Here is a 12111-nt window from a genome sequence, read left to right on the forward strand (position 1 = left end):
ACTTATTTTTAAATTAATAGAACTTAACTGGCTTCAAAATTCTATGGGCTAACTGTGCTACACTCTTTGCAACATAAGAATAGGCAATTCTAATAACTAAATAGTATTTTCAGCTAGCAAGGTTTCTCTGATGTTCACAACAACACTTTGAACACAAATCATAAAATTAACACCTATCATAAAAGCATAAATCTACCTAACATCACTTAAACTTAATAGCACTTATACTTAAAATACTTAAACTTAAAATATTTAAACTTAATAAAACTTAACATTACTTAAACTTATCTTTACTTAAACTTAATAGAATTTTAAATCAACAGAACTTACATGTAAAATCTCTTAATTCTAACAAAACTTAACTATAACAAAATTTAACTGATTTTAGACTTATTTGTAAATAATGTAAGATCAAACTTAACAGAATCTAACTTATCTTAAACCTAATATGATTTAACCTTAACAGACCTCGAACTTAACAGAAAGTAAACTTAATAAACTTAACCTTAATAGTATTTAGCATTTAATTTAACTTAAACTACTTAATAACAGATAAAACTTACTATAGACATAAAATATAGCATTTACTATAACTTGCTTACAGGCCTGATTCTAAAATATTAAGCTAAAATAACTTTGTTCACGTGTTTGCTATAGCATTTCTATATCAAAAAGCACACTCACAACATCTCACTCATACAATCAGTCTAACATATCTTAACATTTTTAAACTTTTCAAAATATAATTCTAGAGTCTGATGTTCCACTGACTGAGCCATCTGGGCTTCTGATGTTAAAGTCTCTGCCAATACAGGTGATTTCAAGACAGCATAACCAATGCCGAGCCAAACCGGCCGAAATTTGACCCATGCATACAGTACGCTGATTCCTGTTTCAGTCTCTGCCAGGAAGAACAAAAGTGCCTTTAACTTCGCTTATTTACGATCACTGGTTTCTCACTTTCAACAGGGATCTTTTCCTTTTGTTGACAAAAGTTACATCCATTAGGCTGTTAGGTCTTAAACTGAAGCTTTTGCCGGCTGTAGGGGGAGGGAGAAACGCTCCCGCTGCAAAAAGCGCTCCAGTCCCGCGGCACGTGTGTCGGAGCGGGCGAACCCCCCCCTGCGCTGGGCTCTTTGTTTACTCGCCGGCAGGCTGACTCCGCTGCAGGCACCGCTGCACCCGTGGCGGCTCCTCCTGCGGCGGCTTCGCTCGGTCACGGGGCGGCGCGGCTTGGCTCGGCTCCTGTGGCGGCAGCTCCGCTCTCCCCGCCGCTGCCTCCGCTCCCGCCGCTGAAGCGCAGCATTTTAGGCGGTCGCTCGCCGCGGCGGAGCGCCCGTGCCGAGTTCGGAGTAGCACAGACTCGGAAGCGCCACGAGCTGCGGCCGCTGTCTTGCACTCAGAGAGATAGTAAAATAGTGCACCATATATCACTCGCCATGGCCTGCTTAGCTTCTTGGCAGTTTTACCACTCTCTAAAGCAGCCTCTGACAATAAATCAGCGAATTCACGCAATTCCGTTAACTCGTAAACTGTGTGGGGATTCACAAAGATTCCCCGTTCCAGACCATAAGCCAAAAGACCTTGCAATTTCTTCCGTAAGTCTATTCCCTTAATTTGCCTTTTTTGCAAAAACGTAATAAAAAGTTCATATGCGGCTTGTCTTTCCATACCTCTTTTTAAGTGCGCACTTTCACCTAGCAGTGTTTTCCCAGACTTCTGCCGCACGTATCAGCTGGTCCCATCTATATGGCGCCAGGGCACGGCACGTATCGGCGGTTTTCTTTTTTCCTCCGCTTTAATTTCGCGCTTATTGCCGCTCCCGCTGCTTCGGAGCCTGAACCAGTCCTCACTTATCCTTTGGTGTTTGCAAACCCCGTGGTGGTCACGATCCTCGTGTCCGCTATCACGTCTGGGTGTCACCAATTTGTTGAAGTGAGGGAGAGAACAACCATCCTATAATGCATCGAACTCCAATTTATTGATCGATCAGTCACTTTAAATAACAGTGTTAATTAACTTCATGCATATTCCAAAATCCAGGTTTACGATAGGCTAACAGAGAAAACTCTAACCACTCCTTTTGTTTTACAATACCGTTGATTGTTTACACAAAACAAAACCAGTGTTCCCACTGTGATATGAACGGTTCCCAAAACTTCCACATCTGTTCCCAGGGTGCCATCTTTTCCCAGAGAGGATGTTACACTTGTTATGGGAAGACTGCCTGAGAACCTTATTGTTTATACAATGATGCCTGAGAGAGACTAATTGTTTATAGAAGTCAGGCTGGGAACTGCTTCACAGCTACCTGTTACTTTTCTCTCAATTGCATGGCTTCATGGCCTTTTTCTTTAAGCCATGCTTGAACTAAACTCCCGACAGGCAGGCAGTGATGGCTGCCTGTAGCTAACAAGACAAACTGAGATCTGCCTGCAGAGCCATAGGAAGGTGTCCCTGGGCTTGTGAGACAGGCCAGGACAACACAAACTGAGGCCACAGCCATGCTGTGCCTTTCAGTTGAGCCTGTGGTGGAGCTGCTGTGCTTGTAGTCAGCATCTAGATGGGGCAGGTGACATATCTATCTTAGCTGGGACAGAAACAGAAGTACAGCCCTTGCACAGCATCCTTCTGCTAGGCTGTTCTAAGCTCAGGGGCCTCTAAACTGGCCATTAAGACCTAGGTCTCCACTCCTTGCCCAGATCCCCAGCCTCAGGGAGAAGGACTTGGGTTTAGGAGCCATGGCTTTTTCTTCCATCAGACTCCATTTAGAAAAAGTCAAGTTAAGCAGTTCATTAACATTTAAAATACTGTACAGTGTGTAAAACCAAATATCCCCCTCCCCACAACAATCCTGTGCTCTCAACAGATGCTCTGGTGAAGAATAACCGCTTTTGGCACTGTTTGCCTTCTCTTTCTCTTTCTTCTTTATGGGATCCATCTCAAAACAGCTCCAGACCTGCACTGTTTCATCAGCAGCTGCTGAGGCCACTGATGTACCATCAGGACGCATGGTCAGGTTCAAGATTCTATCCGTATGAGCTGAGGAGGAGAAGGAATGTGCAATCAGGGCTGAGCTGATCATCACATGCACATTTACTCCTGTATGCTCCCATGAGCCCTGCCAGCTTGCATAGCTGTCCCCCCAGTGGCTGTGGCAGCATGATTTCAGACCCCAAGCATACACTTGGATCAATGGTATCTCTTCCACAGCCCCGTGGGCATGCTTTACTCCTAGCAGCATGGCCCTGGATACTGTCCTGTATCAGTGATGCTGCAGGCTCCAACCAAGGAGTGCAGCTGTCTTCAACCTCTAACAGCCCCCCCACCCAGGCCCTGTCCACCTACCTCAGCTCTGCAACCCTGGTCATTCTTGGATACTTCCATATAACCAGCTGATTCTGTGCAAAGCCATGGGCTGAAATGAGCTCCTTGTAGTTTGTGGACCATAGGATAAAAGTCACCTGCAAAGAGGCAGTAACACAGGTGAGACAAGGTGCTTGTGCTCATGCTCACAACTTGGAGGCGAGCATGGTCCCCCTCCTTCCCTGTGCCTCTGGGCCTGAGGAGCCAGCAGCTCTGTGTAGGTGTGCTGCCAGAAGGTGTTTGTCTCCAAGCTGATGTTCATCTCTCACCTGGGAACAGGTATCAACAGCACTGAGGCAGGCGCCAGAACACACGTTCCAGATGCGGATATGTCTGTCACTAGTACCACCTCCAGTGGCTAGAACATTCATCTACCACGCCACAGCCTGAGAGAGGAGAGTTCATTTTAAAACATACAAGAGGCAACCTGCACCCAGCCAGTGCTGCATGCCTGCCTTGCACTCACATATCCACCCGTGCCAGCTCTGTGCTCACCTTGACAGCACCCTGGTGCTGAGTGAAGGTCTGTACAGGAGCAAAGTCTCCACCCCCACCTTGGGTGCATGGCCAGACATTCACCAGACAGTCATTGCCACCACTGGCCAGGTAGCAGCCATCCAGAGACCATCTGAGTCCACGCAACTCCTCTGTGTGGCCAGCAAGGGTAGCCACGTGATGCTCAGCCACTCGGACATCGTGGTGATGGATGTGCCCAGTCCGTGCACCACTGCAGAGAGAAGAGAAGGCTTGCCAGGGTCAGGCTGCACATTTTCACCCAAATCCATTTTTGTTGTTGCAAGACTGCTATACCTGCCACTGGGTTTCAACCAGTGTTACCAGCAACACAGGTCTGTTGGTGTGAGTGAAACACCCACACAAGCTCTTTACAACTTCAGCACAAATTGCAATACAGGAAAGAGGCCTTCTCCTCACAGCCCCAACAGATAAGCCTGAGTAAGGATCCCAAGCCAGGACAAACTTCTCTCTGCCATCCCTAACCCATGCCACACATAGATTGAGGGATAGGAGTTTGCAACAACTGGAAACTGCCCTCACCCACTGCTTTTCCTGGAGAGGATGCAGCTGTTCCAGCTGAGGGTTCCCACGCGGCCACAATGGCTGATCATGGATCGGAGACATTTCTGCTGCTCAACGTCCCATAGATGGAGAGGCAAAGCAAAATGTTCTTCGGAAGAAACCCAATCCTGTTTCTATGCCCTAGGAACCTCACTGCACAGGCTCTCTCAGCTTACTCAGTAAGGGAACAGAGAAAATGTGTATCTCATGACTATAGCACAGAAGGTTACACTACTTATCAGAAAACCCCCAAACGAAACGCTGCCTTGCACACTGGGCAGTTCCACCCCACACCAGGGAAAACAAGTCAGGTGCATGGCATCCTTCCTCTGCCAGCCAAGGTTTTGTCCCCAGGCCCCACAGTTCTGTCAATCCCTAGAAAACACCTCTAGTTTTACTCCTGCATTCACCTGAACCTCAGCACTATTTGTGCTAACAGCAAGGTAGTCTCCATCTTTAATCCATGACGCAGAGGAAATGTAAATTTCTGGATGCTCCGTCTGCAGCAGGGGAATAATCTCCCTAGTAGCATGATTCCACAGATAAACGGTGTTGTCCAGAGCCACTGCCAGGAAGTTCTGGGAGCTCCAGTATATGAGATTCAGATCTACAATTTGAAAGAGCAATGCAGGTCACACCATGCTTGGTTAGAGAGCATGCCCTTCACCTGTGCTGCTGCAGCAGGTGTGGGTGCACATGTGCACACACACATGTACAGGTGAGGGGCAGCCTTCTGAGTGTCACTATGCCCAGCTGCTGGGGCCAGGTACCCTGCTCCAAGGCACCTACACAGTGCCCTAGACCACTGTCTCGGTAAGGCCACACAGGGACACTCCAGAAGGGGTCTGTGCTAGCCTGGGTACACCAAATAATACAGACAGCCCAGTTACACTGTCCTAGGAACAGCAATCCAGTGCAGAATGTTCTGGATGCCCAGCACTCAACCCTGCAGCCTACTTACAGTAGTCGTTGAACATCTCTGGTGCATCCAAGACCTGTTCTGGCTTTGAGGGAAATATCTGCTCTTCTTCCTGCTGAATCGAGGTGCCATTTTCTGACTGTAGAGCACTTTCAGGTTATTCTGATAGCCTGTGTGCAGGGGAACAGGTTTGTTAACCTGAGTTAGTTTCCTCCCAGCTGAGTGCTGCTCACCCACCTAGGAATCCCTTGGAGTGAAAATAAAGTCCTAAGAGAAACACTCACAAGCCTGCAGTGCACTAAAATCACTGGCAGTATGAACTGCTGAACAGGGGTGAGCTACAATTTCCTCATTCATGGAAACAAATTTAACAAACACTTGGGTTTTTGAATCCCATTATATTTAGTTGCAGTTTAAGCTAGAAAGTGCAGAGAGTTTGGTGCTCTTACAGACTTCATGAAGGTTTGGAACCTGCAGTACAGGTGAAATGTCACCAACATCTTTTCATAAAAATCCTTTCTTTAGGATTTTTCCCCCTTCTGAGAAGCTGTGGCCTCAGCAACAAAATGTAAACAATGGTTATCTGCTGCTGTGAAATGCAACAGGTGCGTCCGTGATTGGTCTGGGTGAATGTTTGGATTTACTGACCACTCACAGCAGAGCTGGGTCTCTGTCTCTGCTGAGACACAGCCCTTTGTTATTCATTCCTTTTCTATTCTTAGCTTAGCTAGCTTCTGAGAACTTTCCTTCTATTTCTTTTAGTATAGTAATAATGTAATATATAGCATAAAATAATAAATCAAGCCTTCTGAACATGAGGTCAACTTTCTTGTCTCTCTCTTCACCCTGAAGACCCTTGCAAGCCCTGTAACAGGTGACCAACTGGCAGTCATAGCACCTCTCCTAAATAAATTCACTGTAACTGTTATGCCCTCCCTCGACCTCAGGAACCTTAAGAAAGGAGACTCCAGCCTGTACAGCTCTCAGAAACCAGTTGATTTCTCCTGTGACCACACACAGAGCCTCTGTGTTGCTGTTCCCCTGACCTGATCTCTCCTGCTGATTCAGCTCACACAGACTCTGGATCATACCTTCTGGAGCATTCTCTAGTTTTCCTCTGAGGTGGAGGATCTTTGCCTCTTCTACATCAAAACCATTCAGATGCACTGCCCAGGCTTTCTGTTGCTCCTGCAGAGACAAATCACCCTCAGTGCAATGCATTTAAAACAATTCCCACACTGCAATTTAAACAGACACCTAAGTCCCCTTCTCTTAGAATCTGAAGATGTTTGACTGTGGTGCAAGGGTCAGTCACACAGAGGCAGGTCAAAGCAGTTTTCCCTCAGACTTTCATACATTGTCCTGCTCACATTTTCACACAATGGCAAATTCAGTGTCATTGCCAGTGGGAAAAGCCACAGCCACAAAGAGACCAAATGCTTCATAAAGAGATTTCAGAACACAGTGTAAAACATTCCAGAAGTGTTCCCTGTGGATATATTGTCCTAGAACAGCTACCACCAGCAGTTTCACTTTGCATACGCTCACAGCTTTGTGTTTTTGTTGCCTGCTACATTTTAAAGCCTCATTAGTCAAAAGCTAAATTTTGCTACCAGGAGCAGCATAGGCTTAGAGTGCATGGCAGTCTCTACAGCTTCAGTCTCATCCTAGGCTCCTGAAGCCCAGAGCTGCAAGTAGTGATGGCTGGGACTTGTCAGTCCCGTGTGCCCCCTTGATAGAACCTATTGTTTACTGCTCTGTAAAGGGGCAGGAAGGAGTAGCGGTTGTTTAAGTAATTGTAACTTAGCAACATGCTCACCTTCTTGGTAGGGGAATCCTCAGCAGGGTCATTCTCTTTGGTTAGGAGGAAATTTGCCATCTCCATCTGCATAGTGGTGCGGTTGGGAATGTAGTGATCCCCCCCCCAGCCTTTGTGGGGGTGCTTTGAATTTTGGATCCAGATTTACCTGCATTCACATATGAAAATATTGTCTTACAGCTATTTAACAGCCTGTATTAGAGCTTTCACGGGAGCAAATCCAACACTCTTCCACATCACACCCACCAGACAAGTAGGACTCTGAGGTCTCATGCCACACAGTCACAACTAACTTATATTTTTCTCCCTGCCACCAAATTGGTTAGGGAAAGTGTGGAGCAACTCCTTGGGTCTAGTGCAACAATTCCAGAGTCCAGAGATAAGGGGAAGATACAAAAATGCTCACATGATGTAAAGCTGTCAGCTGACAGTCCCACCCACCCTCATCCTAGCATACAGCTGTGCCAGCAAGGCCCAGGTGGGCATACAGCAGCTCGCCAGCCCCAGTGCTCAGAGCTCTGCCCCTCATGCTGTCAAGGAGGTGGGTGGCTGTCAGGAGCACAGCCCACCTCCTCCTGCCTGAGCAGCAGCCAGTAGGGCAGCGTGGCAGGGAGCCCAGAGCCCCGTGGCTACAGATGTGCAGCCTGGACGAGGCTCCCAACCGCTCATGAGCGGGTAGGACTGGTTGGCGATGTCGGTGCTGGACAGGCGGCCCCCAGGGTGCTCCGGCGGCGAGCCCGCCTCACGCCGCGGGCCGGGCAGCACCTCCAGCAGGCAGGGCAGGACGGTCTCCTCCGGCGGCTGCTTGTCGAAGGCGCTGACCTGGGGGGACACGGAGTGGACGGGGTAGGGGCTGCCCTTTCAGCTGCCCCCGGGAACAGCTGAGCCGCCCTGCCCACCCACTCACCTGGCCGTGCTTGCTGCTTTCCTGGAGGAAGCTGCCCAGAGAATGGTGCAGGTCAGGAACGGGCGGCCAGAGTTTCTGCTTCATGTTGCTGGGTACGCAGGAAGGGGCATCGAATTTACCCTCAGACTTGAGGTGCCCTAATGCCCCGTGCAAGGTGCCCAGGCTTGGTGCTGGACCCCCCCGCCTGCCCCTGGCACAGCCCTTACCTGTAGAGGGAGGGGAAGGTGCAGCGCAGCCCCAGGAGCGCTGCTGAGAAGAGCAGCGGCACCACCGTAACACTGGGGATGAGCCAGCCTGCATCGGAGGAGGAACACCGAACTGTAGCCCTTCCCAGAGCCACCGTCTCTGAGCCCCTCGCAGCCCCCTGCCCCGTGCCCCCCTCCCCATTTCCAGCACTGTCCGCCTCTTGCCGTCAGGCGTGTGGCTCCTGCGGCCGCAGCCTCCAGCCCTGCCCCTTACCCGCATCGGCCACGGCATCAACCACAACGGGTTTGGGCCCGGCGCTCCAGCTGCCCCGGTACCACGGCCCGCTGGGCTGGGCCCGCACCTGCGCGGGGTAGCGGGAGCCTGGCCGCAGGTCCAGGACCTCTTTCCTCGCTGCTCGCGGAACCTGCAGGACCTGCGGGGCAGAGCCGAGCTGGAGGCAGGGCTGCTGTGGGCTGGTACCAAGGGGCGGGTCCCGCTTGGCCCGACCCCGCGCCTGCCGTGTGTCAGCAGCGGAGGGGGTCAGCGCTGCTCGGGGTATCGTGGGCAGGCCTTGCCTTCCAGTCATGGCTGTTCCCCATGGCACAGCGGACCTGGTAGTCCAGCTGCTCTGCAGGCAGCTCCAGGAGCGGCAGCCACTGCAGGCTCAGCCGGCCCTGCGACGCTGTTGCCAGCACAAGCTGTGGGGCATCTGTGAGCACTGCTGGTGTTGGGGATAGGCATTTGTGGCTCCTGTGAAACGGGACATGGGACACTGTGTCCCCTGTGAGCCAGGCAGGGGCTGTGGTGGCACTGGGACTCACCAGCCTGGTGCAGCCAAAAGGGCTCCTTGAAGTAGCTGAGTGTGGGCAGCATGTGGGTCCTGGTGTGAAGCCCCAAAGCAGATAGCCTCCAAGAAATAATGAGTTAAAACATAGAATGTGAGGCATTTGAAGAAGGCATAGTATTAGGAAACACATAGAGCAATTAATCAGCTAAAGCATGAAACACAATGACAGGAAGGAGATAGGGATAGGGGGAACTGATGGGCTAAGCATGTTCAGAGCCAACAATGTCAAACTGACCCTAAGAACTTTGCCAAGCCATAGAGACCAAGCCAAGTACACCGGGAATTGACCAAATTAGGGAAGAGGTTCAAAAGTTTAAAGAGGAAGAGTCATCGGAAAGACCCCGTCTATGATGAAGGCAACAGGAACGACCACCCGAAAATTCCCCAAAAGAGATGTCTCCACCTACGCTCCGCCCACGCCCCGCCTACACCACACCCCATATGAATATGCATGATTATGTATCTGATCTGATGTAATCCTATACCCAAAATTGTATATAAGGCTTGCTTTTGCTATGTGAACTCAGAAATCCATTTTGTGATTTCTCCGACGCGTCGCTAATAAAAATACCTCCTGCTTAATTGACTTAAGCTGAGTCTGATTAGGCAGTCACTCTGCCTGTTTGGGGCAAAATTTGGCATCAGGTGACATTCACCAGGACAGAGATGGCACTGCCAGCCTTGGGCTGGAAGGTGCAGGCATAGGTGCCCTGTGCCCCCCTGGTCACCTCCTCGCGCTGTTGCCATGCATCTTCCCTGTGGGAGGAGTGGGGAGCCAGTCAGTCTCACCAAAGCATACCCACAGCCAGCATTCCTCCTGCTCTTCCCCAGGAAAGCTACTGCTGCTTGTAGTTGGAGGTGCAATGTGGTGAGGGGGTATGAGATGGGTGGTGGAAGGGCAGGACAGAGCAGGGCATGGCCAAGGGCCCAGTGTGGGATATTGGGACACAGCAGGACCAGTGGTCTCTGGGATGTGCCTGCATGGGTGCCACCTGCCTGCCATGCCCCTTACCTTGTGCCAGCCCCGCTCGGAGGTGGCCGGTAGAGGAGCTGGTGGGAGCTGTGGGGCTCTGCAGGATCCCAGCTCCGCTCGCAGTGCACGTGCCGCAGGTGAGGGGTTCTGCAGCACAGTCCGATGTCTCCTGGGCAGGGATAGCCAGGACAGGGAGGGGGCTGCTTCCCCTTGGCCCCCCAAAACTTGGGAGTCACATCTTGCCTACAAGAGGACCCCCACCCCCTGCAGCCCCAGGCGTGGGTGCCTCCCTGCTGTTGCTGCCAGCACCCTGCAGAGGGGATGGCTGCTCACTGGAGGAGTGGGGGGTCTCTGCAGCCAGAGCCTGTGACCAGGGCCCCCAGACGCCGTCCATGAAGGTACCGCCGGGCTTGCTGCGCAGCTGGTACAGATGTGGTACCTCACCCCTGGCTCCAGGTCCTGGAGCACCACCCAAGTGTGGGCCTGGACCAGCCTCTGCAGGAGAGGGGCCAAACTGAGGAGCAACTGCAGGCTCCAAACCTCCCTGCCCATCCCTGCCACCTCTATGTACCTGTCCCAGTGCTGCTCATTTCAGAGGGTGCTGCCTTGGTGGAGAGAAAAATTAATCTTCTGCCTTTCAGGGAGCTGAAGGAGAAGGGACTCTTCACCATCCAACACCTGGCTGGGTCCCATTCAGAGGTCCTGCTTTGTAGACTTGGTGAGGTTTGCTTGGCTGTTACCAGCAAGGTGAGAACATTGTTCTGAATTGTCCCCCATACTTCATACACGGTGTGTAGAGTAGGTATGTGCTTGTTCATCTCCATGTGTGCTCAGGGTCTGCCTTCATTTCTGGTTTTAGACCTGAGATTTCTAATGTCTGTCAGCTATCTGTAGGATCTGTGGGTCTGTCAGCTATCTGTAGGATCTGTGGGTACATGCAGCTGTATTTACTGGCAGGTCGGGTATCTGACACTCATCTTTGAGTGTGGTGCCTTCATACTGCAATGTGCAAATGCAGAAACTGAGACACTAATGACGTTATTTGCCAGAGTCCCAGTCTCTGCCCAAGTTGTAATTCAACACTGCAAATTATTCTGTAGACCTGAGCCTGTGTTTTCTGTTTCCTGGCTGAGTGCTGGTGTTTCTTGGTGTTGCTTTTTGGAACAGGAGCACCTGACTCTTTTATCTTTATAACTTGTGCATTTATGATTTGAAAGCAGCCCTTGCTTTAATTTTCTAGTAAAAGGGCCTAAAATCAAAGCCGCAGACACTTTAGAAGTGTTAAGTAGAACACTGAATGAAATTTTTATTTTAGGCCTGCAGTGAGCAGGTTTGAGGCCAGAAATTGGTGCCAGAGTAAGTGCCTTTCTGTGCTTGTGCTCTCCTGCTCTTCCTGTACTTGCATGTTCCTCTGGACCCAGTGGGATGAGTTGTCATTTCCTGGGACTTCTGCTGAAGGCAACTGGTTTTCTTTCCAAGGTGATTCTTATGTTTCCCCTCATGACTTCCCCAGGTGACCAACCTCCATTCCAAGGTGTCCTGCTCTGCCATTGTCACTCTGGGAGAGCTCTTTGTGACCTTGAAGAAGGACATGGACTCTGAGGTGGATGAGGTTGCTTGGGTCCTTCTCCAGATGGTGTCCAGCTCCCCAGAATTTGTTCAGAAAGCAGCCAGTCAGACCCTGGGGATGATGGTGGAGAATGTGACTCCTGCACGAGCAATGACTGCTCTCATGGACATGGGAGTCAAGTAGGTTCTTCTTCTTTTAGTGATGTTCTTCACCTTTGTGTGTGTGGGAGGGAGAAGGGATGAGACAGAGAATGGAATGGTGGGAGGGAAGGGTCCTGTATCCTGCATCTTTTGTGAACTCAGTGACTTGATTCTCCAACCAACCTCACTTCTTCCCTCTTGTCACCTATTTCTGCCCTCCTGCAGCCTATTAGTTCTCAGAATCACAGAAGTGTAGAATATGGGGAGTTGGATGGGCCCATCAGGACCATCGAGTCCAGCTCCTGGC

General features: G+C 50.4%; 1 protein-coding gene and 1 pseudogene across 1 annotated transcript; both read right to left on the reverse strand.

Annotated features, from left to right (window-relative positions):
• Nucleotides 1–1216: 1216 nt before the first annotated feature.
• Nucleotides 1217–7628, reverse strand: LOC132072703 (cell division cycle protein 20 homolog; annotated as a pseudogene).
• A 105-nt stretch (nucleotides 7629–7733) lies between these two features.
• On the reverse strand, nucleotides 7734–10918 carry LOC132072704 (thrombopoietin receptor-like). Its single transcript, XM_059471194.1, is given in 11 exon segments — nucleotides 7734–8003; nucleotides 8089–8176; nucleotides 8295–8382; nucleotides 8548–8707; nucleotides 8850–8992; nucleotides 9096–9160; nucleotides 9770–9877; nucleotides 10134–10263; nucleotides 10428–10518; nucleotides 10521–10589; nucleotides 10835–10918. Coding segments are annotated over 11 exon segments (1296 nt in total).
• Nucleotides 10919–12111: the final 1193 nt, after the last annotated feature.

This window comes from Ammospiza nelsoni, chromosome 4 (genome assembly GCF_027579445.1).
Source record: "Ammospiza nelsoni isolate bAmmNel1 chromosome 4, bAmmNel1.pri, whole genome shotgun sequence".
Taxonomy (NCBI): Eukaryota; Metazoa; Chordata; class Aves; order Passeriformes; family Passerellidae; genus Ammospiza; species Ammospiza nelsoni.